We start from the raw sequence: 27129 nt of genomic DNA, 5'->3' as shown, positions 1-27129 counted from the left end.
TTACAAAATTAAGACCATTAAAAAAAAAAAAAAAACACTGTTGAGGATAAGTATTGGAAATACTTTTATGAACACATGAATGATCAGTTATGCAGTCCCTGACCGTCATAGTTTGCATGCTATTTAGGTAAAAGCTTTTGAGGGACATGGCATTGTAACTGCTCTCAGCTACATTTTTTTTTAAATAACCACTATCTGGATCATTGAAAGTCATCTGCTAAATTATTCTGAATCAAAACTTGTAAAGTCTACCAAAGAAGCAAAAAGTGTCCATCAGCTATCTTTTATCTCAAAACACCAATATACACAAAATGTTGAAACAAGTGTAAAACATAACGCATTGGATAACTCCTCAGAGCGCATGAGATTCAATAAACCTAAGCTTCCTAGTGCAACAAGCCCAGGCTTCGTAGTATCTGGAAAGATATGATTCCATGGGCACTGCTCATACCAAATTTATCGGAATGGAAAAGTTAACATTTTTGGAGAACACCACTTTTTAAACATATTTGAAGTATAATCACTTACTCTACTCCAAATCCCTGTTGATTCCATGCTTGACCATACATTCCATAAGATGGTACTTGCCATCCATTGGCCATATATTGTCCATACTGCTGTGGATTTCCATAGACTTGACTCCATTGCCCCCACTGACTGTAGTCAACCTAGACAAAAAATTAGTTCATAGTACAACCCCTCCTGACATATTACATTTTATATTTGCTGGCAAGGCAAAACCATAATGTAAGGAGTTAAAATACTGCTGGAGTTACAATTCTTTGCTTGAATTACAGCTGCCATTGCAATAAAGGAATTTTTAACATTTCATTATCATCACAAAATATTTGCCTGGGGATAGTGCTACTCTTGCCAGAATACAGATATTTCCCAAAACTTCAAACCCAAACAACAGTAAGTTTATGTTCCTAAGAAGTCACAAGCCCAACCTAGTAGTGGATTGTAATGTATATTGAAGAGACCAGGCCATACAATTTCACTAGTTACACTGTATTACACTATTAATACATTAGTAATAATCTATAAGGAGAGAGAATGGCCTTATACTTCACACAACTTGGCTTATGCAAAAACAAACTACTGAAAATAGATTTAAAATGTTAATTACCTGTTGGAAATTTTTAGTCATATCTGGGGATTCTTTACCCCAATAGCATTTAACAACATGTCCCTCAATTGTAGTTCCATTGACTGAAACAATAGCATGTGCTGCACTTTCATGGGTTGAAAACCTAGAGATTAAAAATAAAATTATTACTGTTTTACTATAATTGATAGTAGTATAAAGTTAGTAGTTAAAGTTAAAGAACTCTAAGTCCATGCACCACAAGCAGAGCTGATTGAAAAATTGTCTCAAACTGTCCACCACCCCTCACTCTTATGCAGATTTGGTCAGCAGAAATATCTGTGCACTTCAATTTCATTAACTCAATCTAAATAAGTTTTAACTTTTCCATTTGTTTGTTTTCACTCCCCCCCCCCCCCCCCCCCCAAAATCAGTTGTTCAGACAGCCCTAATTTTAAAAAAAGCAAAAATATTACACCAATTTGTGGCTGCTTTTGTAGGCTATAGTTTTCTGAAGAACCAATTCCCATAACTTTTAAACAGCTTCAATTTCTCAAAAAAATGCATACTGCCGCAGTGACAGCTTTTAATTTAACAGCACTAATAATTCAAGTATATGTTACAGAATAATATATGAAACACTAATAAACTAACTAAATCTACGATTGTTTAATGTAACAGCCTTACCTGACAAATGAGTAACCTTTTTCTGGAAAAACTCTTATTTCCATAATCTGTCCAAATGGTGAAAATGTTTGCCTCATAAGTTGATCTAAAACAGATATTTTCAACCACTTTATTAGCAACTTTGGGGCCTCAAATACATTAGTTGTTAAATCCTCTTCCCCCAAATAAACATGAATCATACCTGTTAGTCCAGAAGCAATTCCTCCACAGTAAACAGTACAGTTTTTTGGACTTGACTGATTTACTACATCTTCAAATCTCAGTTGTTTTGTGCTATCTATACACAGAAAGATCCATTTTAAAACATTGAGAGTATCTGCTTTCCAATAATTTTTATATCATTGTGATATAAAGATAAAAAAGCAAAACAAGCAAAAAAATTAAGCTAATTTTATTTCCATACCAAGCCCAAAATGAGTTCCTTCCATTTTTGCTTGGAAATGCCTGGTGATATTTTTATTTTGTGAATTGGCAACTCGCCTCCCCCAGGAGCCTGGTGACCAACCAGGAACCAGTCAACGGGAGCTTGCACTCTAGTCAAAATATTATGATGGGTCACAGGTATCAACCATTTTCTTCAACTGGGTTGAAAAAAAAAGTTTGAAAGCCACTGCTTTAATTTATGACAAGAGGAAGCCGCATACCAAATTTGATGGTCTTAGCTCTTACCGTTTAGGACAGAGTGGGCAAGAGACTGTCAGGAGGCCAGATCTGGCTGCCAAGCCACCAGATCCAGCCTGCAGCTGCCTTGCCAGAATGCTCAGGGAGAGAGCACTTCTCTCCACTTTGGATTGCTGGGGAGGGAGGTAGGAGACTGCACACCACTCCTGGCCCCCAGCAAAATCCTTCAGCTCCCACTGGCCAGTTTCTGACCAATAAGAGCTAAGAAATTTTGCTGGGGGCAGGAGCAGTGTGTAAAGTCTTTTACCTCCCTCCCCCAAACCTCATGCCTACAGCAGAGCCACATGGAGCAGCCCTACAGGGCTGCTGGCTGGGAGCCACCTAGGTAAGCACCTCCCAGCCAGAGCCTGCTTCTGGCATCCCATCCTTTCTCTCCCCTCCAACTAACTGCACCAGGACACCACCCTAACTCCTCTGAACCCCTTTCCCTTTTCTCCCAGGTCACAACTCCCTCCCAGTCCAGTCCACAATCTTCTCCAGCACCTATACCCTGTCCCTGCCCCTAATTCCCCTGCCCTGGTCACCACCAAAACCCTCTGCACCCTCTTCATCCAAGTCACAACTCCCTCCCAGACCCTGCACCCCCGACAGAGCCCCTCCCTCAGCTAGAATCCTCTCCTGCACCCTTATCCCCTCCTGGACCCTGCACTTCTCAGGCTCTGCCCCAGATCACAATCCCCTCCTTCACCCAAACTCTCTCTCAGACCACAAGATCCCTCCCCCAAAGTTTCCTTCTTCACCCAACCTCCATCCCAGACTCCGCACCCCCTCCATAGAAGTGTGACCCTTGACCACTTGCTAAAATCTTGGAGTGGCCTTCCATTAAAAATTATTGCCTACCCCTGGTTTAGGAGGAGTTCTTGAACACACTCAACAGATGGACATACAGAGACAAACTCTTAAATATATAGTAGACAAGTGAAATGAATTTGGTGGCTGAGGCATATTACTAACTGGACATTACAAAGTACAGTATAAGAGTACACATGCTGGAGAGCTAATACAAAATTAACACAAGCATCTTACTTTCTTGTGTACTTTTAGGAGCGGGAGGTTTTCGCGTTGCCCAGTTAGTTCTGATCTGACGGCCTCCTAACCACTGCCCTCCCATGTGCACAATTGCATTTTCTGCATCCTGAAGGACATAAAAATTAAGACTCATTCAACATACATGAATAAGGAGAGAAGACAGGTAAGCCAAGTATTTTGCGAATGTGCTCATTGATCATTGGATTAATTTACATATAACAGCAATACCAGTTGCTAATAAAGTTATTACAGTTTTCAAAACTTTAGGAATTTAATTCTCGGTATCAAAATCCAGTAATGAAAAATCCAACTTCACTAGTGAGCAGTGGTTTGCTAAAAGAACTATTTCAATGCACACAATGGAAACCACATGTACAGCAAGGATATTATAGCCAAAACAAGCAAACAAAACCTATAATCGAATACCCAGTGATCTCCTGTTCAACATAAGAATGGTGACAAAAGAGGAAATACTTCTTTCTGAAAAGACAGAACTATAAGAGGAATTTACAAAATACAGATGGGCCCCACCTTCTCTACCACCTAACCTGACAACCTATTACTTGTTTTTCCTGCTACATCATCTCATTTACCCCATGCGGTTTTCAACTTACTTCACTTATGAGTCCAACATTTCCAGAGCTATAAGAATGAACACATCATACAAACATGGAAAACAGACACAGTCCATACCAGGAACAGCCCAACTCAGACAATTCACAAGTGCATCACTTTGCGCAGACACTTTGCAGGAGAGACTGGGCTACATGGCACAGTTTGGGGGCTCAGACAAGTTCCATCTCCCTGAACTTCAAGGAGGTGCAAAGCTGAGAATATGTGGATATGAAACAAACAGGGAAAGTTGGGAGGAATTTCAAGACAAAAGCAAGAACAGTAGCAGATGAGATATAACAATTATTATGGCCCTGCAGTGAGTTAAGCAGTTTATCAGAGTGAAAAGCACTCAGGATCTTGTCGGGTTGGACCCTAAGATGATCCAAATGTTTCATATTTTTGGAAGAAAATTAGAATCTTAAAAACAACTGAGAAAAGGAGAGATATCTGAGAAGAGTAAGAGGGCACATGCAGTATGACATTTATTTACACTTAAAATAAACAGTGGTTGTGGCTGATCTACAGAAACTAAAGCTCAAGAAAGTAACAAGCCCAGCCCTTTTTTGGTATTGTTATCAGTTAAAAGTTGTGTGGGTTTTTTTTTTTTTTAATTCAAATATCTGGTACAAAATTATGTGTTTTACTGGACACTAAGAAAATACCAAGTTCTAAATAGAACAGTACTTTCCACTGGTATACTCTTAAAAGGAACAATCAAGTAATTTAGGCTCTATATAAAAAGTCTAAGCATTTTTTCTGCAAGGTTGGAAACTGAAACAACCTTATGGAAGTACATGAGAATCAGATATATATTTTCTCTGTTTGCTATTCATACTAAGGAATGTAAATTAGACAAAGCTTAAGTGGTAAAACATGAGAGAGTTTCAGTGTTTTCAATAAACCAAATTATCTGTAACATAGTTAAGTTTTCTTACTATTATTTTCACCATGACAAATGAAACTATGAAACGACTGAACTTCCACATTACAAAAATGACAACAAAAAAAACACATGAAATACTTCAAACAACAATTCACTCCAAATATATTTGTTAAAATCCCAAGCCCCTGAAATATTTGTATATATGTCGCTTTTTCAATACAGTGAACAAACATAGGAAGGCAATATGGAGGAGCTATGTAAACAAGCCCTCAAGTACTTCTCTCTTTTTCAGTTACCTAGTGTGGACAATTCATCCTCAGATAGTGTAGTCAGAATATGGTATTAAAGGTTGCGCTTCTCTAGTCTGGGCACCCTTGCAACCTGACCAATATTGTCTAGCAGCAGTACCAACACTTCCATTGCTTATTAGGCTTTTAGAAGACATTTAGGAGTAAGTTAGAACTAAATAATAGTACAGGAGTAAATTAGAACTAAATAATAGTACAGAAAGCCAGGTCTGGTGGCTGTAAACAGCCTTTATGGGACCATGGTCACACTCACGATAAGTGGACATGCAGCTAACTAAAATCATGCTGGACCATAGATGTTGCCGGCCAGAAAGTGCTGGACTAGAGATGTACAATCTGTACTTAAAATTACTCTTTATAAAATGTACCTTGTTGCCATAAACATAAAGATGTATTATTCACTGTATGAGACATTATTTAATACAATCCTAAAATTAAAGTTTTTTTAGCTATCCTATTAAAGGGATAAGTCACTTATGTCTGGAATATTTTACCCATTACTACTATATGTAAAATTACAGGAAGGGGGAAGACAAGGGAAAGGAATCTGTTTGCCTTTACAGTATTTTTACATGTTTAATGGGACTTTGTTTATAGTTAATTTCAATATCTTCCTTTGAATGATCAATTAGTTTCCCTTAGGAAACAGACTGGCTACGTCTAGACTGGCATGATTTTCCACAAATGCTTTTAACGGAAAAGTTTTTACGTTAAAAGCATTTGCAGAAAAGAGCGTCTAAATTGGCATGGATGCTTTTCCGCAAAAGCACTTTTTGTGGAAAAGCGTCCGTGCCAATCTAGACGCAGGTTTGCGCAAGAAAGCCCCGATCTCCATTTTCACGATTGGGACTTTTTTTGCGCAAAACAATACCGCGTTGTCTACACTGGCCCTCTTGCGCAAAAGCATTTGCAAAAGAGGGCTTTTGCCCGAACGGGAGCAGCATAGTATTTCCACGAGAACACTGACCATCTTACATGTGATTGGCAAGTGTTCTTGCGGAAATTCAAGCAGCCAATGTAGACAGCTGGCAAGTTTTTCCGCAAAAGCAGTTGCTTTTGCAGAAAAAATTGCCAGTCTAGACGCAGCCACTTAGTAAAGACATTACAGCAAAGGAGGACTTTTTTTTAAAATGGGAAAATCACCTGTAAAATTACAAAAATTGGTAGGATATTCTCGCAGGCTTAGTACCTACAACTTTCAACTTTTATATATAGATAACTTCAAGTTGATGTGTCTGCCACTGTTCTGTATAAATACTGGTCTGTTTAAAGATTAAACCTGCAGTGCAGTTACTCACCAGTTTATTATAAAATGATACAAAACCATAGCCTTTTGATTTTCCAGTTGCCATATCTTTAACTACCCGTGCATCCCTGTGAAAAGAAGCACAGCTATATAAGGGAATTATTATTAACCTTTAAAATAAAAACTAAAAGGAACCACACACACTGTATTGTGAGCATATTCGTTTTTCTTTTTTTTTTCTTTTTTTTTTTATAAATTCAGTTAGCCCTAAAACTATAGCCATTCCTGAACTCTCCCTATTGCTTCTTTACCTGTTAGAAAAAAGCAGTAGGACAAAAAAATAACATGTAATAAACATGCAACCTATCCACATAACCTCTTCTGGCTAAAACTAAAATGTTCAAATTAGAAGTTTAAAAAGGAACAAAGTTTCCTTTTCTAATATTCTATTAGCTAGGGTCCTCTAAGGTTTACTGTTCTATAAATTACTGTAACAGTTCTATCTACTTCACCATGCATTTTCTAAATAGTTAAATGTCTTCTGCCTAGTGATACAAAATATATGAAATATTAAAAAATTGAAAAAGAGGAAAAAAAATAGGAATTAAAAGGCATACATGGCCTGGTTAACAGATTTCTTTATTTTTCTTGGTCAATTCTCTACCATCATTTTGGAGTTTGGGCAGCTGTAAATTTTGAAAAATTGACATTTTCAGAAATTTAAGAAAGGATAATAAAACTAACAACAATGCTAAGCACACCAGTACGAAAACAACAAATTTACACAGAAATTTTTAGTGAGTAAGTTAAAATGATTGGAAATATAGAACTGCACTGAATATAGAATGTTAAAATGTAAATACTAAAATATGTATATATAAATAATGTATAATAAGAATAAATAGAAATGAGAAAAAATCTACAACTGAGTTCCAGTGTGCACAGTTCCTTGCAGTTAGCCTTCAAGATCCTGTCCATTCTTATGAGCAATTCTGCAAAATAACCAGAATGCTATTACTTTTAATTGTGACTTGGACTTTAGAAAAACTGCAGGTCTCAGGTATAAATATAGATCGAGAAATAGAAACCTGTATTCTTTTTATATTGATTTTTAAACAGTACTACTTACCACATTTATAGAGATAAAAAGCAAAGTAAACAACAAAATAGCAGAAGATAAGAAATAAGGTTTATGGTTCATTTAAAAGTGTACAGAGCAAGAAAAGTGAGAATTGTTTTAGCAGAAATATAGTCCTGTAAAGTAGCACAAAATTTTGCAAGTGTAACTTTTGTTTTAAGAATTTTAAAAAGAAAGTGATATGAGATCAATGTACTTTTTGAAGTCACTACCTTATATTCAAAGATAAACATACTTTAGAACTTCACGAATGTTTATAATGTTTAATTTGTTCAATAAAAACACAATAGATGTTTTGAAATTTCATCTCAAATATGAACTACAGATAGATAAGTATCCCTTAACTGGTAGAAGTGTGCACAAGTATTATAAACAGCATTTTTTCATTGAAATATTACACTTTAAACTTAACCCCCCTTCTATTAATTGAGAAGTTATTTCATAATTCAAAAAAAATTACATTTCAACACGATATGTTTGTAACTTAGCTAAGTTTTACAACAACTAGCTACACTTATTGTATCACAAAATTATACTTTGATATTTACCTGGTTTTCCTATACTGCCTAAAGGCAAGGCAGATGGAATACACACCACTTGAAATTTTTGAAATCACTATTCTGCATACAAACACTAAGCACAAACATTAGTCAAACTAACAAAAGCTGTTGCTTTGTTATTCTCTGGTTATTCAATTAAAAACCGGAATGATCTTAAGTACATAAATTAGGTTAAAAGCATAGTGCTTTCAACAAGATTGGAGAACAGAATTCATTAATTATATTTACAAACATGTGATGAACAACCTGAAATGAAGACATCTCTCATAACCCACCCACCCCAATATAATGAAAACCTTATCACACAATCTGCAAAAGGTGAAACAGTATTTCAGACAAAAAACAAACTTGAGCTAGTTTTCCCAGAACTGATGTCTGCAGTATTGATTATGATACTTACGATATTTTACCAAAAGGAGCAAATGCTGACTTGATATCTTCTGTTGTTATTTCTGGACTTAAATCCCCAACAAACACATGGAAGTGATCTGCAAATAAAGCATTATCTAATCAAATATTTAACTGCTATCTAGTAATTAACTCCTTGTATACTTCTGAGAAAGAAAGTTTTAGAAAAGCACTAGGTGCCAGGAACTCTCAGAAATTTAATTTCCCTCAGACATTCAACAGTAAGGTAACTTCTCCACCTCAGATTTTTTAAAAAGCTCCAGAAGCAATCCTGGCAAATACCAGCAAGAAAGTCTAATGTCAGTACCAAACAAATTGGTAGAAACTACAGTAAAGAACAAAATTATGAGACACATACACAGTCTAACATGATTTGTTGGTGAAGAATCAACATGCCATTTGTAAAGGGAAATCCTGCCTCAGTAATTATTAGAATTTTTTAAGGATGTCAATGCACACGTGGACAAAGGGGATCCAGTGCATATAATGTACTTGGACTCCATAGAGTCTTTGACAAGGTCCCTCAGCAAAGGTTCTTAAGAAAAGTAAGGAGTCAGTGGATAAAAGATAAGATCCTTCCATATCTCAGTAATTAGTTGAAAAACAGGAAATAAAGGGTAGGAACAGATGTTCAGTTTTCACAGCGAAGTGCGGTAAATAGCAGGGTTCCCCAAAAATTTGTACTGGCACTAGTGGTGTTCCACATATTCTGGAAAAAGGAGTCAGTGAGGTGGTAAAGTCTGTAGATGACACAAAATTACTCAAGATAATTAAGGCAGAAGTTGACTGTGAAAAGTTAAAAAAAAAGATTTCAAAACTGGGTGGCTGGATAAAAAATGGCAGATGAAATTCAATGTTGATAAATGTAAAGTTATGCACATTGTATAACAATCCCAAATCTCTCTTCATATATAATTTTTTTTTCCTGCAGGATTATAGTGACGTAATCATGTCATTGTGTCCCACCTCCCTCCTCACTCCCTGCTTCCTCCCCCTCAGTGCTCAGGGGGAAAGAGTTGGGGCAGGCGTGCCACAGCCTTGGCCTGCTCTTCCTCCACCCTGGACAGGTGGGGGGAAGCCAGGGCTGGCACACCACAGCCTCAGCCCCCACCCGCCCCCCAGCAGCCAGGGGAAGAGAACCAGGGCTGGCACACTGTGGCCAAGGAAGAGAGAGAGACGGAGTTGGCATGTTACTGCCTCGGCCTGCCTCCCCGACAGCCATGGGGAAGAGAGCCAGGGCTCATGCAGCCTCAGCCTGACCCCCACCTGTGATCAGGGGGAGAGAGCCAGGGCTGGCACGTGCCCTGTGGGTGCCTGCCCTGCAGCTGGGGCGGAGAGCTGGGGCTGGCATGTGCCCACGGCCCTCTCCCAGTGGCCAGGGGGAGAAAGCCGGATCTGGCCCAGCCTTGGCCCGGCCTCTCTTTGGCTTGGCCCTCCCCAGCCACCAGGGGGAGAGCCAGGGATGCCTGCCCCCAGAGAGAGGGGGGTTGCTGAGCATAGCGAACAGATGGTGCAGCCCCTTAGTATACTTATAAAATATGAGCGACCAAATTAGCTGTTACAACTCCAGCAAGACCTTTGAGTATACGCTCAATATGCAGTTGCAGTCAAAAAAGCTAACAGGATGTTATTAGGAAAGCGATAGATAATGACAGAAAATATCATAATGCTACTAAATCAATCCATAGTACACCCAAACCTTGAACTGCATGCAGCTCTGGTTGCCTCATCTCAAAATATATATACTAGAATTGGAAAAGGTAGAGACAGGCAACCAAAATAATTAGTGGTATGGAACAGCTTCCATATGAGGAGAGGTTAAAAAGATTTGGACTGTTCAGTTTAGCAGACAACTACATCAAAAGCAGATGAAATAGGGGTCTATAAAATCATTAGTGGTGTGGAGTTACTAAGAGTTATTTATCCTTTCCTAACACAGAAAGCTGGGGTCACATGATGAAATAAATAGGCAGCAGGTTTAAAAACAAACAAACAAACAAAATACTTCTTCATATACCACACCATCATTGCCAGGGATGATGTGAAGGCCAAAAGTATAATTGAATTTTAAAAAGAATTAGGTAAGTATATGGAGAAGTCCATCAATGGCTACTAGCCCAGATGATCATGGATTAATCATGTACTCATGAGCCCAGGCTCATTGGTTAACTGTGTAAACGGTTATACTTTCACATTCCTAGACTCAACCCCATGTTCTGGGTATCTCTATGCCTCTGTTGGTCTGAACTAGAGAAAATGGATCACTCAGTAATTGCCTAGTTTTGTTCATTCCCTCTGCAGCATCTTCCATTGGCTATTATTGGAAGACAGGGCTACACCAGCTAGTCTGACCCAGGATATCTATTCTTTTGCTCTTTAGTGTCCATCATTTGTAAAGTAGGGTAAAATACAGGGAATGCTTTAAGACTTAGATTGTAAAACAAATCTGGGTATGCCTGCTATTAAAACTCAACAAGAGTGAGAGGTAAAATACAGGGATAAGACAAGACATTAGTGACTGCAACCTATTTTTATACTATCTCTATACAAAGGGTATTACTTACTGGATGTATCTTTTTTCTGGCTACTTGGCGTTGTTGCCCAGTTTACTTTGACCTCCTAAAAATAAATGTAAGATTTAGCATAAATTCATAAAACTAGAAATTAATGTACACTCAAAGGCCACTTACAAATATTAACCTAAACAAGTTCTCCTCCAATAGAAAGAATTAGAATTTAAGTAATCAGAGGATGCATTTTAAGTAGGGATGGCAACGTGAAGTCAACTATACCATTAACCAATAAATCTAAACTTATCAGTTAATCTTGTCAACTACATGCATTTCTCCCCCCTCCCCTCTGCTGCCTCTATCAGAGGCAGCAAGGGGGGGGGGAGGGGGAAGATAGCAGGAGCCACTGCCCATGATGAAATTACTTTAAGCAGCACCAGATCCACCTGCCCGCCACTCCACTCCGTGCTACTGCCTCTGATAGAGAGGCAGCAATGTAGAGGGTGAAGAGGGTAAGCTGAAACCAATACGCGCAGGGAGCCTGCTTTTAAGCCAGCTCCCCATGCGTATCGGCTCTGCGGACCCACTTGCCTCCCCTCTTGCTACCTTCTACAGAGGTGGAGGGGAGGGAGGCAGGAGGCAGTGCTGAGGGGAACCAGCTTAAAAGCCAGTTCCCCCCAGCACTGGCTCTGTGGTGCTGCCTGCCTCTCCATGCCCATGCTGTTTCTTCTATCGGGGTGGAGGTGGGACAGCAGGGGAGGCTACCACAAAGCAGCCTGGACCTGTCATGGGCTGAGGCTGCTTCACGGCAACCAGGTGGGAGCTGGTCTGCACTAGGAGCTAGTTTTTGGACGGGCTCCCGCCTGCCGACCTGATACCAAGGCAGTAGCAAAAGGAAGCAGGGCTGCCAGCCCCACTCCCAGAGACTATCAAATAATCATGTAACTGCTAAGATTTCTAAAGATATCTACACAATATCTAACATCCCAAATTTTAAGTAAAACTGTGATTAATAAATTTTCAACGAATTTCTTCACATCAGAAATTTTACATAAATCTAACTTCCGAAACTTTTATATTTTTCCTTACCTTTCCCAAAATTTTTCTCCCATTCATAGCAGCTAATGCAGCAGCTGCATCTCTGTGTTCATAAAATTCCACAAAGCAATAAGGGTCATTGCTTGTATGCTGCAAAACAGAAAATCCAACAGAAGAGTTGACCCTTCTGCTATCGGGTTGCTGAGAAAAAAATCCAGGAAAAAATATTACTTATAGCTAGAAATTTTGACAATGTTATTGCATTATTTTAAGATATAACTTTTAAATGAACATTAGGAATATAATACATTGAATATGAATTTTTAAAATTCATCTCTTTAAGAAGATATTTCAGTTATACTGGAAAAAATTGACATTTCTTATCAAGGTTACATCCATTCTTTAAGCATTAGCCTAGTATGGTTAACACCAAATTACTTTAAGGTTAACTGCAGAGGGGAAAAACGGGTTTGGGAAATTCTGCGTCTTTTAATATGCTCAAAGAAAGCCTGAAAGTTTTATCATTTCCCTCTTATCTTAAATATTTCTTCTTCCTCTTCCTGACTGACAAAATCTTGTATTTGCCAAGGAATTCCTCAGTAGGAACTTCTCGGTAGACCAGAAAACTGGAGTCAGAACTTTCTTAACTCCAACACATTAAAATACTGAATCTTGTCATCAGTTGGACTCAAGTACCTTTGAAAGGAGTCAATGAGTTAACAGTAAAATAAAGTGTAAGGGTGAATTAAAATCCTCTTCAACTATATTAGTGTCAATGCTTGTGATATAATAATGCTACATGGTCTCCAATCATTCATATATTATGCTAAGAACTGCTAAATTAAAAGCCCTGAATTTCTAATGTACAATCAAGCCGACAAACCCGTAAGACTTCCTTTATACATGTTAGACTTTCTTTATACTTTTTTAAGCAGAGGAAAAAGCAGGTTACAAGCAGCCCCATTTGGTCTTTCTTCAGGACATTTTAAAAATCACTAATTATTGAACAGTTTCATTAAATACAACTGCAATTTAATGTAAATATAGTCAGTGATGTCAAAGAAGCCAACCTAACTAATCACTACAGGTTGAAATTCAAATACTAGGTTTTAAGATGTGAAAAATGTTTGCAGTGTGCACTAGGTCGGGGAGTTTTACACTAGAATATATGCCTTAGTGATAATGCATTATAATCCCAAAACCAAAGAGATCACAGAGCAAGCTAAAAAAATCAGCTAATTTAAAACAAAATTAAGTTCACTCTAAGAACCCATTTCCCCTTTACCTTCTCTGTCATGTGCATAGGAAAATTTATTTTGTACATTATCTGCTAATCCATTGCACTCTTGTAGAGCAGCACTTTTTCCAGAGTGCCAGGAAAAATGCAGAGATTGGGTCTTTGTTTCACACTGGTTTAGCCAATATTTTGTTCAGTATATGAAGTAACGGGTAAAAAGAAATGCTAATCTGAGAGTTCATATATGCTCAAATATAGTTTCCAGACAGATGTAAAGGAAGGAAGTCACTCACCCATTTTTCTGATATTGACATAAGAGAACTGGATAGTCTGGCTCTAAAGTAGCTCTAAGAGACTATAAAGAAGGCAGAAACAGCCTTTGAAAATGCCCTCAGTGCAAAACTGCCACAAAGGCTCTACGCTGGCTCTCCTCTCAGCCTGTGTGATAGGGACATGTCAGGAAGACAACAAATGAGGCAGGACACCTTGAGAAACATAGCTTTAACAAAGAGAAGCCATGAAACTGCGCTAATAACCATTCCTGGGTGACCCAGAACATCCAAGATATAAGTGGTGTAAAGCCCTCTTTCTCTCTCCTCCCCCTCACAAAAAGGATGTTAAAAAGCAGGTAACTGACTAATCATGTATTCGATACAATTTGTACAATCCCAACAAGGGACCCCACTCCACTGCAAGTGTGCAGTTTAAAAGTAGGAGGAGCTAGCCATGCAGGCAGCCTGGCTCCTACTACATTTAAACTGCAGAGCCACAATAGGGGTAGGTCCTAATCCTGGCTTGCACTGGGTTCCGGACCGCTGCAGCTCTGCATTTCAAATATAGTAAGATCTGCCCAACTTCCCCGCTCTTGTTGCAGAGGCAAGTAGGTGAGTAGCGACTTGACTAGTCGCTTACATCTCTACTCCACACTCCTGTTGCATGAAGAGGAAGAACAGAGAGAAAGAAATCAGGACTGGAGAGATTAGAAAACTTTTATATTTGTAAACATGTAACTGCTAAATTTTTCAGTGGTTACACATTTATACGGTTGGGGAGGTCCACAGAACCAGTATGCGCCGGGAGCCAGTTTGAAAGCTGGCTTTCCACATGTACAGCCTGCCCGTCTCCCTCTCCCCCCAAGCTGCAGCCTCTGTATTAGAAACAGCAGGAGGGGTGCGTGAAGTCATTAGGCTTATCAGTTAATTGTGTAAACAACTATACACTGACATCCTTACTCAGGATTCATATGGCATGTATTAGAGATTATTCCTCTATTAGAATCTGCCCCCACTTTACCTTAATTTTGAAGAAATGAACACTGAAAAAATTGTCTTTTAAAGAGTGATTTTGGGGGTCTCAGTTTTTGGGTATCCAATTCAATATACCTTAATTTGAAAATATTACTGAGCAACCATCCTCTGAAAAAAATCGAAACCATTCAGAGCATGTCAAGATGGGCACCCAAAATCTCTAATGATTTTTTATACAATTTGGTCCATATCATCTACAAAAAAATCAAGGCACAACATTGAGCACAGCGGGAAATAGCATGCTAATTAGTTGTAGGGAAGAAACTATGTGCCATCATAAATGGTATCTTTCAATGCTATCTCCACTTGTGTAGAGGACTAAACACTGACTTTAGAGACAAGGTCAGGCTAGGCAGGCACAGCCAACCAGTATACAGAATAATTTTGCTATGTCTTTAACCTGCAATGCACCCACTATTCTATTTCTGGAAAAAAGAGTCTGGCAATGAAATATGTATTCATTTTCAATATTTACAAATATGAAGGAGTAGGTTTGAAATGCATTTCCACAAATGAATGGCTGTTGTACTGACTTATTGTACAACCAGAATTTTATTCTAAATTTGAATGAGATGCAGTTACTATAGACATTTAATGCCTACTAAATACAATATAAAATACAAGTGCTAATATACTGTTTGTAAAGAACTACCCAATCAGAAACATCACACTTTATTTTCTGTTCTCTCAATCTGCATTCCTGAAACTCAGACAAGACAAAGATGCTAGTTAATAATTTCTAAAAGCAAACATTTAAATTTGGTACTACAAATTTCAATATGTGTAGACTTTAAAGACCATAAATGGTCACTGCACGTTTGGATACTCTATTACAGGTGAAACCCATAATTTGGATAAGAAAATGGCATTGATACTACTGTAATTGATCTATTTTCTTTCTTAGCCATGATTTATCAGACAACAAGGACAGACTAGTAGACTGGCTGAAGAATCCTGGATCAGTGAAAGATGTTGAAATATCTCAACCCTTTAACCATTCTAGACTATTTTATTGACAGTTGCTAAAGTTACTGGGTTATTTACCTACAGTAGATTTATTACTATAATTCTATTTAAGTGCATGCTTTACATGCTATTCTTATAGTTATTTAAATGTAGAACTAAAAAGATGGGGTGAAGATGTCTACAGCACTAAAAATTCCCATTAATTGATTGTCAAGAAACCAAATGATGCCAATACTCAATTATACAAAATGAAGATTGTCTTGGAAGGAACTTATTCCTAAAAAGCAGATGGCAACAAAAACTCTTTTGCATCAGATGATGGCCTTTGAATACAAGCAGACAACTGCTGAATCATACCTAATGCTGAATCTAAATACAGTTTGCCTAGGATGCTACATTTCACCATTCACCAGTGTTCCAAAGTTATGCTGACAATCCATTTTCTGCATTTTTCTGCAAAATCAACATGCTATATTTGATACCATTTGGAAATGTAAGGCCTTACCTCTGTTATCATTTTACAGCTTTTGCATGGTCCGATCTGGCTGAATAACTGAAGTATAAGCACCTCAGTCACATCTCTGGAGAGGTTTCCTACATAGCTACACAAGAAAATAAATAATATTTTAAATCCAGCAATTTTATCTTTAGGTTTATATATTAAATTTTAACATCTTATGATTTCTACAGAAAACTTCCTTTTACATATTCCCCACTCAAAATATTATATATTTGCAGATTACTAAATTAACAATTTTCCTAACTCTTAAGATTGGCAATGCAACTGAGATCATGAAACCAGAAATAGTCATCTAATAATAATATTACTTTTGTCAGCAGTAAAACTCTTCAGAAAAAAGGAGAATAAGCAATTCAATTGGGAATGATGTTTAAAATCAAGTTTTGCTATACTGACTTGCTGGCTGTTATCACCTTGAAGAATAGGGGGAAAAAAAACACTCTTTTATATATCCAACCACACCATATTTAATATTTAATTGACTTAGCCACTTGTGAACATGACTAATCTCAAGTAGAGAGTTCAACACTTTGGTTCTACTTAGGGATATAAGCGACTAGTCAAGTCACCCCTCGACTAGTCACTTTACTCCTCCCCCCACCACCGGCGTATCAGAGGCTCCAGAGGGGGCAGGAACCAGTGCTGGGGAGGAGCTGGCTTAAAAGCCAGTTCCCCTCAGCACCATCTCTGGGTGGAGTGGGTGGAAGTAGAGGCGCAGGGGGGGAAAATGGTGCTAGCGGGGACTGAAGCAGTCCCTGCTCACAGGGGTCCCACTGCTGCGCCTCTCCCTTTGAAATGTACAAGAGCCACTTCTTCCTTTGAAATGTACAAGGATAGAACAGACAAGGTTTTATTCCATTAGGAATCTGTTGTGGTAATTCGGAATTCCAGATGGTGATAAGTATAAAAAAAATACATATACAATACACCTTTGCAAATTTTGACCAAAAGTACTACACTGGCCTTTTCACTTGTTTTAAAATGTAGGAATTTTAGTATTTAGACAACCTTCATGACATTTCCAAATATAAAATTAGCAGTTGATCAATTACAGGTGAAAAAAGTTTCCTACTCAATCTCCCACAGGAAAGTTAGTCTACTTTCATCAATACTGAAACTTTTCAGAAAAAAAATTTGGAATTCACCTCCAGAAAAACTGCTGAAAATGCACATTTTCACATTTGAATGATGAAATGTCAGTAATTAAATGCATAGGTATGGAACTGAATTTATATGTACAAAATTGCACAATGGTACGCAGTGTGTTCATTTGTCAACAAAGCCTACAATCTGCAACACAGTAACATTCATACCATTTAGATAATACAACTTTAGAATATCACAATACCACCCAACTTTAAGTATTCAAATGTGCCTGTTACACTAAATCGAAATGTTTAGGTTTGTCACTTTCAAAAAAAAAAACCCACAACAACCAAAAAACCTTCATTATGAAGTTTACTACATACGGGTAAAAATGAACACAGAAATATCACTATACACCAAGACTTCGTCTACACTGCAGGGTTTTTGCGCAAGAAGCCTTGTGTAGAAGAGATCTTCCACAAAAATTGATTGTGCAAAAGCGCATCCAGACCTCAAAGCGCATTGCAAAAGCAATGTGCTTTTGTGCAAGAGCACATCCACATTGCATGGACACTCTTGCGCAAGAAAGCTCTGATGGCCATTCACAGAATGGCCATCAGCGCACCTGTGCTTTTGCCAATAGAGGCTTCTTGCACAAAAACCCCTTCGGAGCGCCCACACCTGCCTTTTTGCACAAAAGCTGTAGTGCAAAAAGGAGTTATTCCTCGTGGGGAGAGGAATAACTATCGACAAAAGCCCTCTGTTCTGATTTACTTGCGCAAAAACATCCTTGAGGTGTGGACGCTCTGCCGGCGCGATGCAGGGCTTCCCCCCGCCTTCCTGCAAAATGACGGAGGGTTCACAAAAACCTTGTAGTGTAGATGTAGCCTAAGTAAAAGCTATTTAAAAATCTATTTGAAAAGCTACTTCCTTCAACTAACAAATGAGAAACAAATATAATCAAAATCACTTTTAAAACTTATATTGACTCCCTTTTGTCTACTTATTACCTTTGAAAAGCTTGAAATAAACTCTACACCAATTGTATGGTTTCTTATTGCTCAGTCTTTTACCACAATGGTGCTGAAATAAACACTAATTGTACTTCCTTGGTTTTGCACAAATCTAAATCAAGAAAAAACCTTTGGTCTAAAACCAGAATTTCTTAACTATCATTTCAGTGAATTCAAAATATTTTTTTTCTACCTTCTCGATAAGGTCTTAACTTTTAATTGGGGTCCAGAATAACTTTTTTTCTATATCACCTGAATATACATTTTCCCATTTAAAATATACATGCAAATTTACAAATTAAATTCTATATATACAGTAGACTTCCGATAATCCGGCATCTTTGAGACCTAGGTGGTGCCAGATATGCCGGCGTATCGGGCGGTACTCTGGTGGGGGGGCTGTGACTGGTCTGCCAGGACCTGCACTGCCTCTGGGGGCTGGACGGGGAATGGCGCAGTGAGGGGCGAACCCTCCACCATTTTGCAGGAAGGCAGGGGGAAGCCCTGCATCGCGCCAACAGTTTCTGGGAGGGGAGGGGAGAGGGCTCCCTACCCCTCAGACTGCAGTAGTTATCGCCGAGCAGGGGGGTGAGGGGCGGCGCTGCGGGAACCAACCCGGCAGCACTCCAGTTGCTCTGCTCTGTGCCACTTCCCCAAGTTCACCGCTGCCACTGCTGAAACTGATGAGTGGCGGACTTGGGAAAGCAGCGCAGAGCAGAGCAACTGGGGTGCTGCTAGGTTGGTCCCAAAGCGCCGCTCCTCACCTCCCTGCTCAATGATAAAGTTTCATTCTCATATTAATCACAGAGCACGATTGGGTTTCAGTTCTCTTTTTCCTTTTAGATGGATAAGGATAATGAATAGATTCTTATCGAATAAACGGATATACGGTAAAACTCCAATTTTCCAGCATCCAGTGGTCCAGCACTCCCAATAGTCCAGCTGGCCGGAGCACTTCCAGGTTCCAGTTGGTGCCGGACTATCAGGAGTGCCGAGCCACTGGATGACTGACAATTGGAGTTTTACTGTTGTAGGGAAATCTCACTATCTGAAACTAATAATTCACAACATTTTAGAATATTTTTCACTGAACTAACCTCTTTTTTAGAAAATATCCAGACAAACCTGCTATTTGGCTTTTTTTTTTAAATACACAGAAAATATACAACAGCCAGCTACACAAACATTGAGAACTACACATCCGTCTCTACTTGTAATACCACTGCCAATACATATCACATCTTTCACTGAACTAACTGTACCATAAGATTTAGAACTTCCTTTCAGGTTACCTAGACACAACAACATGACTTCTCTTTTCAAAATACATGAACAGATGCCGCACTAACATCAGTTTAAATTAAAAAAAAATACTTAATGTTCAAAAAAATTGAAGACTATTTAGTTTGTACTCAAAATTTAACTTTTAAGGGTGTTACTAGAATCTGACAAAAATACACTCTGCAGATTATAAATAAAAAAATCCTTATCAAGAAATAACCATTATTTTGGCAGGAACTATATAATGAGCTCTGGTTTTCCTCTGCTAGGTCTGCAGCAGTACAAGCCAACACACATGATTCCCAAATGGTGTACATAGTCCAACCTCATCAACTGTGCTGCACAAACATGAAAGTAAACACAAAGAAGGCATGTTGGCTTCATCTGCACTGACTCAAAGAAATGAGGGAAGACACCATTTGCAATATAGGTGAAGATCAGAAAGAGCATCATTCCAAGTTGTATATTAATACTGAGCAAAAACTATACAAACTCTTTCATACTGGCAAGAAACCAGAAAATCATTCTTCAGAATTAGCACAGGCTTTACTCCACACTAATTTACAACATTTCCAAAAAGGACTATAGGTAGGCTTATATAACTACCAAACCTTTTTCATAATTATTTTAAGAACTTGCTGTAACTCATGTTTCAGCCCTTATGTACGCTGCCGCTTCCTTATGGGAAAAAAGCAACAAAACTCTGGGTCAATGTACTCCTATATTTGAAGGTGGTATAATACTTACTGATTTAAGCACAAGTTTTTCAAAGTTCCCTAAATGTGTATTAGAGAGAACTGCATTACTCTATATTATAGTATGTTTTTCTTCAGCTTTTAGTATTATCAAAGAACATCACTATAGAACATTATTCCCAAACTGCTGCCATTCTGAAACGACAGCAATGTAGACTCAACATTAGGGATGTTAAATATCCGTTAACTGAATAGTCAATTCTTATCAGTTAGTAGACTATTCTGTAGTCCCCGGGGGCAGGCTGGCAGTTCCAGCCTAACTCCTAAGGAGCCCCCTGGTACTCCACACTGCTGCCAGGTGGGAGCTGGTCCATGAGGTGAGCCAGTTTAAAAACCAGTTCCCTTCACGGACTGGCTGCCTGTCACCCCAGCAGCAGCCCCTGTCGGTTGGGGGAGGGAGTGCAGGGGCGGGGTAAGCTCAGCTCCTGGACTTGGCAAGAGCTGCAACTAAGCCGGTCTGCCTGCCCACCTGGCTTCTAATACACTGTACGCTGTGGCTTCATTCATATTGACATATTTGTTTAGATACTACACTGACAGGCAGAGTTTAAAAACCTAGACCAGCTATCAGAAGTTATTTATATTCTGACACACAGGTACCAAGACATTGTACTACTGAGTGATTTTGACAATGTCTACAAACCAAGAAACAATGTGTGAGGTTCACAAATCCTGTTAAGCTAGTAGAAAAAAATTGTAGCAGCAGAGTACATCAACAATCAAAAAGAGGTCTATGAGGATTAAAAAGAGGTTTATCAGGATATTTTTTTTAAATCACTGTATAGTAGGCAAGTGAGGAGAACAGCCATGTTTGTCAAAGCTATTCCATATTGGCCCATCAAAGTTTTTCCATGTTCTACCTTGAAGTAGGATACTGAATGTCTGTTCAGTAATGCAGACTATATGCAAAATGGCAACTTCTGTATTTATAAGGGGAGAAAGGTAAGAAAGAAGTTTAGTTATACAGTGAAAAATTGACATCCATTTCCAGTTCTCCAACTTGGTCATATGGGGTCACCTGACAGATACTGTCTATATTACCTACACTGCCATGTCTACACCACAGAGAAAAATCAAAGCTGCTGCAGTTGATCTTCCGGGGTTCAAATTAGTGGGTCTAGTGAAGACATGCTAATTCAAACTCAGAGGGCACTCCCATCAACGCCAGTAGTCCTGCTCAAGCAAGTTGAAGAGAGAGTGTGCTTCCTTCCAGTTCCACAGTGTTGACAGCACCAAAATTCTATTTATGATACTGAGACTCAACTATGCAATTAACGTAGCTGGAGTTGAGCATCTTAATTCAAATGTATCTCCTAGTGTATACCTAACCTTAGCAAGCTCCAGGAAAAGAGGAAATGCATTGGAAATTTCATATAACTGCTTCTAGAAGCTATCTATAAAAAAATTCAATTGATAAAATTTCAGTTTATCTATGAGACTTAGCTTTAAGTGAGGCTTGTCATTCAAAGTTTAATACTTTTAGCTCAGTGACCCGTGGATCAGATTCCATATCCTGAAATACAGGCATAGTGGGTAATATAACACCTTTATGTTCCATGGTGACTAGTTGATGAGTGCTAATATGGAGAATGAACAGCTTTAGTGTAAAAATGGGCAAACCCAATTTAAAGTCAGAGTACAGACCGTTGTCAGGACTCACATTCTAGCTTCTCAGGCAATCATAGTAATAAGAATAAAGTTAAGAAGGATAAGGATCTGACAGAATTTACATGAGTAAGTCTGATTCCAACTGCAACTTTCATGTCAACAAAATGTGCTATCAGTAAGTTCTAATGTACTCTTACCAAAAGAGCTCCTGAGGTCTCAAAAACTTGTACAGGCAGTCCCCGGGTTACGTACAAGATAGGGACTGTAGGTTTGTTCTTAAGTTGAATTTGTATGTAAGTCGGAACTGGTACATATTGTAGGGGAATTCTAGCCAAATATTTCTCCAGAGCTCAGTTTCATTCTCCCACACCTCACTTCCCTCAGTCCTTTATTCTCAAGCTGAAGTGTCTGCTGAGAAAAGCCGCTCCGCGTCTCCCTGGTCTGCTGGGGGGGGGGGGGCTAGCTTCGCATCTCCCTGGTCTACTGGGGGGAAGCAGCTAGTGCGGGATTGCCTCACCCCGTTTGTAAGTAGGGATCCGATGTAAGTCGGATCCATGTAACCCGGGGACTGCCTGTATTAACTATTTTGTTAGTCTAATATATTTCATTACTTATCGACTGAAAACTGATTTCTGTCTCAACTAGCATGACAATGAGGATCAATTCAAAAGTACTTTTTTCTATTAACATTATATAAGAAATAAGGAGAGGCTTTCATCTGATTCTAGACACCATTCTAGGAGACACTCTACAAAGGTAAAAATAACTATCTTCTTTACCATACTATCATTTTATGCAAAATTATAAAAACAAGATGACAATTTAACAAAATATTACCATTTCCTTGGACAAGTAGGCCAACTATAATTTCATTAATAATTATATAAAAGCCTGCTAGTTATGAGAGATTACATGGTCTTTATTTGGTATTAAGAATTATCAGATACTTTGAACCATTAAGAAAGAGATTATACACTAGAAAACAATATGCTATTACTTGCAATATTTCAATATAAGTTAATATTGTAGGTAATTAATATCTAAGACTATTCCTTAGGATCTAATGCTGTTTGGTTTTTTGGGTTTTTTTGCCTATTAAAACATTTCATCCCAGTTTGCAAATGGTCTATAGGATGAAAAACAGTAAAAGGATTTTTCAATGTGGCAATAAAAGAGAACTCTAGAGAGATAAGCTCCCTGGCAAGTAAAATACCACATGGGCACAGTACCATTTTTTTTTATTGACCATATGATTATTCAATTGGTCAATGAGGTTTAATGATAAAGTACCTTCTACTTTATAGAAAGTTGGAGAAAAAGAGTTCAATGGGCAATATTACTATCTGGTACTAGATGCCAGTGAGCAACTTGGTCAAATGAAAAGACATGAATATTATATATAAATGGTTTAATAAAGGACAGTAATCTTTAAAAAAAAAAAAAAAGCCCACCACAAGAGCATTTAAGTGAGAATCCTAAATTTGAAAACATTACTGGCATTTCAGATAAAATGTGAGGTGCATGGAATGTCTATGCAATTCTACAGTGGGTTTTGTATTATTATGCAACAGAAAAACTGCTATATTAAGAAAAGCACTGACTGTATATTAACTTAAATTAAGCAGAGATATAATTATATGAGATTATTCAATAGTCTTCTTCAGCTCTTCTGAGGTTGTATGTCAGATATCTTAGCACAAATGTAGTCTTGTTATTAAATGGAAAAGGGTTAAACTAGGTTACTTCCAGATGCCTCAATCAAAAGTGTTAACTACTAACTCAACACCAAAATTTGATGACAGCAGCCAAAGCACATTTAAAACTTAACGTGATTCTAATTTTTTTTGCGGGAGGAGGGGAAGGGGGGGGGGGTTAAGAGAAGACAAGTCAAGAGAATCTCTAATTCATTAAAAATAAATTCAAGTATACAGCAACAGCCACTGTTCACTTTAATTTTTCTCATTCTCCCACTAAAAAAAAATCCTAACCAAATCCCATCGTCACTTATAAGCAGGGCCCTACCAAATTCACAGCCTTGAAAAACACATCAGACTGTGAAATCAGATCTTTTGTGTACTCTTACCCTACTATGTAGATTTCATGGGAGACTTGTGTTTCTCAAACTGGGGGTCCCTACTAAAAAAGGATTGGGGGAGAGGTCACAAGGTTATTATAGAAGGGTTGCAGTATTACCACCCTTTCTTCTGCACCGTCTTCAGAGCTATGTGGCCAGAGTGCAGTGGCTGCAGTCTAGATGCACAGCTCTGAAGGCAGCACCAGGCCAGCAGCAGCACAAGACTCAGGGAGGCAATACCATAACATGAGGCACTTATTTCTGCACTGCTGACTTCACAGCTGGGCAACTGGACAATAGTGGCTGCTGGCTGACATCCCAGCTCTGCAGGCAGCAGCCCAGAAGTAAAGATGGCAATACCACAACCACCCTACAATAACATGGTGCCCACTTCCCCACAGACCTTTTGGGACAGGACCCCTACAGTTACATGACATTTGGGATTTAAATCCATTAAATAATTAAATTTATTATTTTTTTAAAACTTATGACTGCGAAACTGACCAAAAGAGATAATGAATTTGATACGGCCCTACTAATAAAAGAATTCTGAGTAGGGATGTAAAACCCAACCCCCGTGGGGCTGCAACAGCCTTTAGCCCACAGCAGACCACAGGCTTAGCTTATTCCCAACTCATCTGGCATTTCCCAAATGACTTGACTTAACCCAAATTATCCTACAGAAAGGTCATTTCAAAGCTAGTTTCGCAAAGCAGGCAACGGGGCATCCTCTTTCTTTCCCATATGCACAGTCTGAATCTGTTGTACTTCATATAGTACATACTGTTCTTCACAAAACTGGCAGGAAAAGCATAGTTTATAAATTAGTTTAAAATATTGTCAACTAAACTTAAAGCTCATATTTGTTTATTTTTTAAAAAGTAAGCTCATTTGCTAGAGGAAACCACCAAGCTGTTACTAAGTCACCACGCACTGACACACTCAAGATGTAGTGATTTCTCATGACAGTGCCTAGCAAAAATATATACTATAAAAGTATTGGGAAAAAAATTAATGACTTATCTAAACACCCAAGTTCAGGAAAAGAAGCCTCTTCATGATGTTATTTACTTTACCCCAGAAAGAGAGATGAAATAAATAACTTGTTTCATGACAAACACAAACTATAACCATGAGGAATCCATTTATCTGCAAGTAGCTGTGGGTATTCTTCTGCCACATATACACAATTCAAATCGGTGAAGGAAGGTTTAGCCACAATAGGAAAGTAGACATTTATACACCCTTTTGCTAATCTTCCCTTTGCCTCAAGAGTACAGTAAGGAACAGCCTTCCTTGAAATGGTCAGCCATTGATTTTGCACCCTATTCATGATTCTGGATCTCTCCAGTCTTACCTCCTCCATTCTCTCTGTGTCTAACTCTCCTCTTCCCTCCCACAGTCACTGTCACCCAACCTTGTTTCCTCCTCATTTCCAATGTTTGCAATTTGCTTTTCAGTTGCTGGATCCTCTCCTCCCAATCAAAATCCTTCACCCGCCACCCATCGCTACTTTACTCCCTCCCCCCACACACTTCCAATTTCTGGACCGTCCCCCAATATTATCCATATCCCCCCCCCGTCAACATCCTCTGCCTTCCTCCATCCCTCCACTTTCTCCCGCCATTCTCCTCGCCATTTCCCACTTTCTGTGGCTGCTGCTTCCTCCTCCCTCTTGTAATTTCCGTCGCTCCCCTCCCCCGCCCCCGGGAACTCCCGTCAGTATCTCCCACCTTCCTCCCTCTCCAATTTCTCCTCACCCCTCCACGTCAATAGCCGCCTCCCTCCCCGGCCAGGCCGCTCACGCCGTGGCAGCACGTCCCGCTCGGCGCTCCCTTCCCCAGCCCGGCTCCCACAAGAGCCTCCCTCTAGCGCCCCGCGGCCCCCGAGTCCCTCTCCAGCCGGGGGCTGCCCCTGCCCAGTCCCCCCGGGCTCCCATTCCCCGTCCGGCTCCCGCTCCCTTTTCACTCACAGGGTCCTGGGCTGCCCGTCGTCTTCCATCACGGCGTGTGAGGGCCGCTCGTAGCTGTCCCCGGGGGGTGCGCTGGGGGGGCTCCGCCGCGCACTGGGAAGGGAAGGTGAGGGCCCCGGCTCCCCTCGCGTCGTCTCGCCCCCGCGCCAGGTCCTAACACCGCAGTCCGAGCAAGAGAGAGGGAGGCAGCACCACAAAATGGCCGCCGCCGCCAGCCACTCAGGAAGCTGCGAACTGCGCAGCCGCAGCCCGCTCCCTCCCCGGCCGGATTCTCTTTCCCATTCCCCTCCGCAGCGCTCCGTTGCCCTCTGGGGGTCGTAGTCGCAGAGGCTCAGACTTGGGTAGGTGGAGGAGGTTGCCCCCGCGGCTTTCTGGGAACTGAAGTTCTAGGAGGCGGGACCCCCTGAAAACTGGAAAGGACGGAGGGCAAAAGACTACAACTCCCAGCATGCCCAGCGGCGGACGGACCAGGCATTTTAGGGAAAACGTAGGCGCTCCCCAGACCGGTCCCTGAAATGCCTGATGCCACTGTCCGTTCCCGTCGAGCTGGGGGATAATTAGCCGTAGCTGATTCGCCCCAAATAACCCTGCGTCGGTTTACTTGGGGCCTTTATAAAACTTGAGTAAATGGACCTCTTGGGACAGAATAAAATTAGAGAGTTTTACATTTGAGATTGTTCCTGGCCAGGGCGAAATGCCAAGTGTATGGTGAAAGCCCGGATCCGAGAGTAGCGCTGCGTTTACTCCGCCGTTTATTCTCCCCCTCCCACGAGCAGGGCACCAGCCTACCACCCAGCCATTGACCCTGTTGTTCATTCCCTTTGGTGTCCCAAAGTGAAGAGAAGGTGTTTAAAGTCCATGAGAGTTTATAATGCTGTGTGCAAAGCCCACGTTCTGTACAAAGGGGCTGCGTCTAGACTGGCATGATTTTCCGGAAATGCTTTTAACGGAAAAGTTTTCCGTTAAAAGCATTTTCGGAAAAGAGCATCTAGATTGGCACGGACGCTTTTCCGTAAAAGCACTTTTTGCGGAAAAGCGTGCATGGCCAATCTAGATGCGCTTTTCCGCAAAAAAGCCCCGATAGTCATTTTCGCGATTGGGGATTTTTTGCACAAAACAA

The 27129-nt window shown here is 39.7% G+C and overlaps 1 protein-coding gene across 5 annotated transcripts in view; it reads right to left on the bottom strand.

Moving 5' to 3' along the window:
* The window catches only part of TIAL1 (TIA1 cytotoxic granule associated RNA binding protein like 1), a 32454-nt gene extending 6193 nt beyond the window's left edge, over positions 1-26261 (bottom strand). The window contains exons 1-11 of one of the 5 annotated variants that reach the window (XM_006111397.4): positions 26010-26257; positions 16206-16302; positions 12242-12340; positions 11207-11261; positions 8635-8722; positions 6589-6664; positions 3482-3590; positions 1956-2051; positions 1775-1859; positions 1130-1253; positions 529-668 (exon numbers count right to left, since the gene is read on the bottom strand). In XM_006111397.4, the coding sequence (XP_006111459.1) occupies positions 529-668; positions 1130-1253; positions 1775-1859; positions 1956-2051; positions 3482-3590; positions 6589-6664; positions 8635-8722; positions 11207-11261; positions 12242-12340; positions 16206-16302; positions 26010-26038 (998 nt within the window). In that variant the 5' untranslated portion in view covers positions 26039-26257. Of the gene's footprint in view, positions 1-528; positions 669-1129; positions 1254-1770; positions 1860-1955; positions 2052-3481; positions 3591-6588; positions 6665-7153; positions 7484-8634; positions 8723-11206; positions 11262-12241; positions 12392-16205; positions 16303-26009 lie in introns of those variants that run through there. The other 4 variants (XM_006111396.4, XM_075935361.1, XM_025184569.2 and 1 more) reach the window with 4 other exon arrangements.
* Between the last annotated feature and the right edge of the window lie 868 nt (positions 26262-27129).

Source organism: Pelodiscus sinensis, chromosome 8 (genome assembly GCF_049634645.1).
Source record: "Pelodiscus sinensis isolate JC-2024 chromosome 8, ASM4963464v1, whole genome shotgun sequence".
NCBI lineage: Eukaryota > Metazoa > Chordata > Testudines > Trionychidae > Pelodiscus > Pelodiscus sinensis.
Note: the sequence above shows the minus strand (reverse complement) of the source record. Positions and strands in the feature narration are given on the sequence as shown.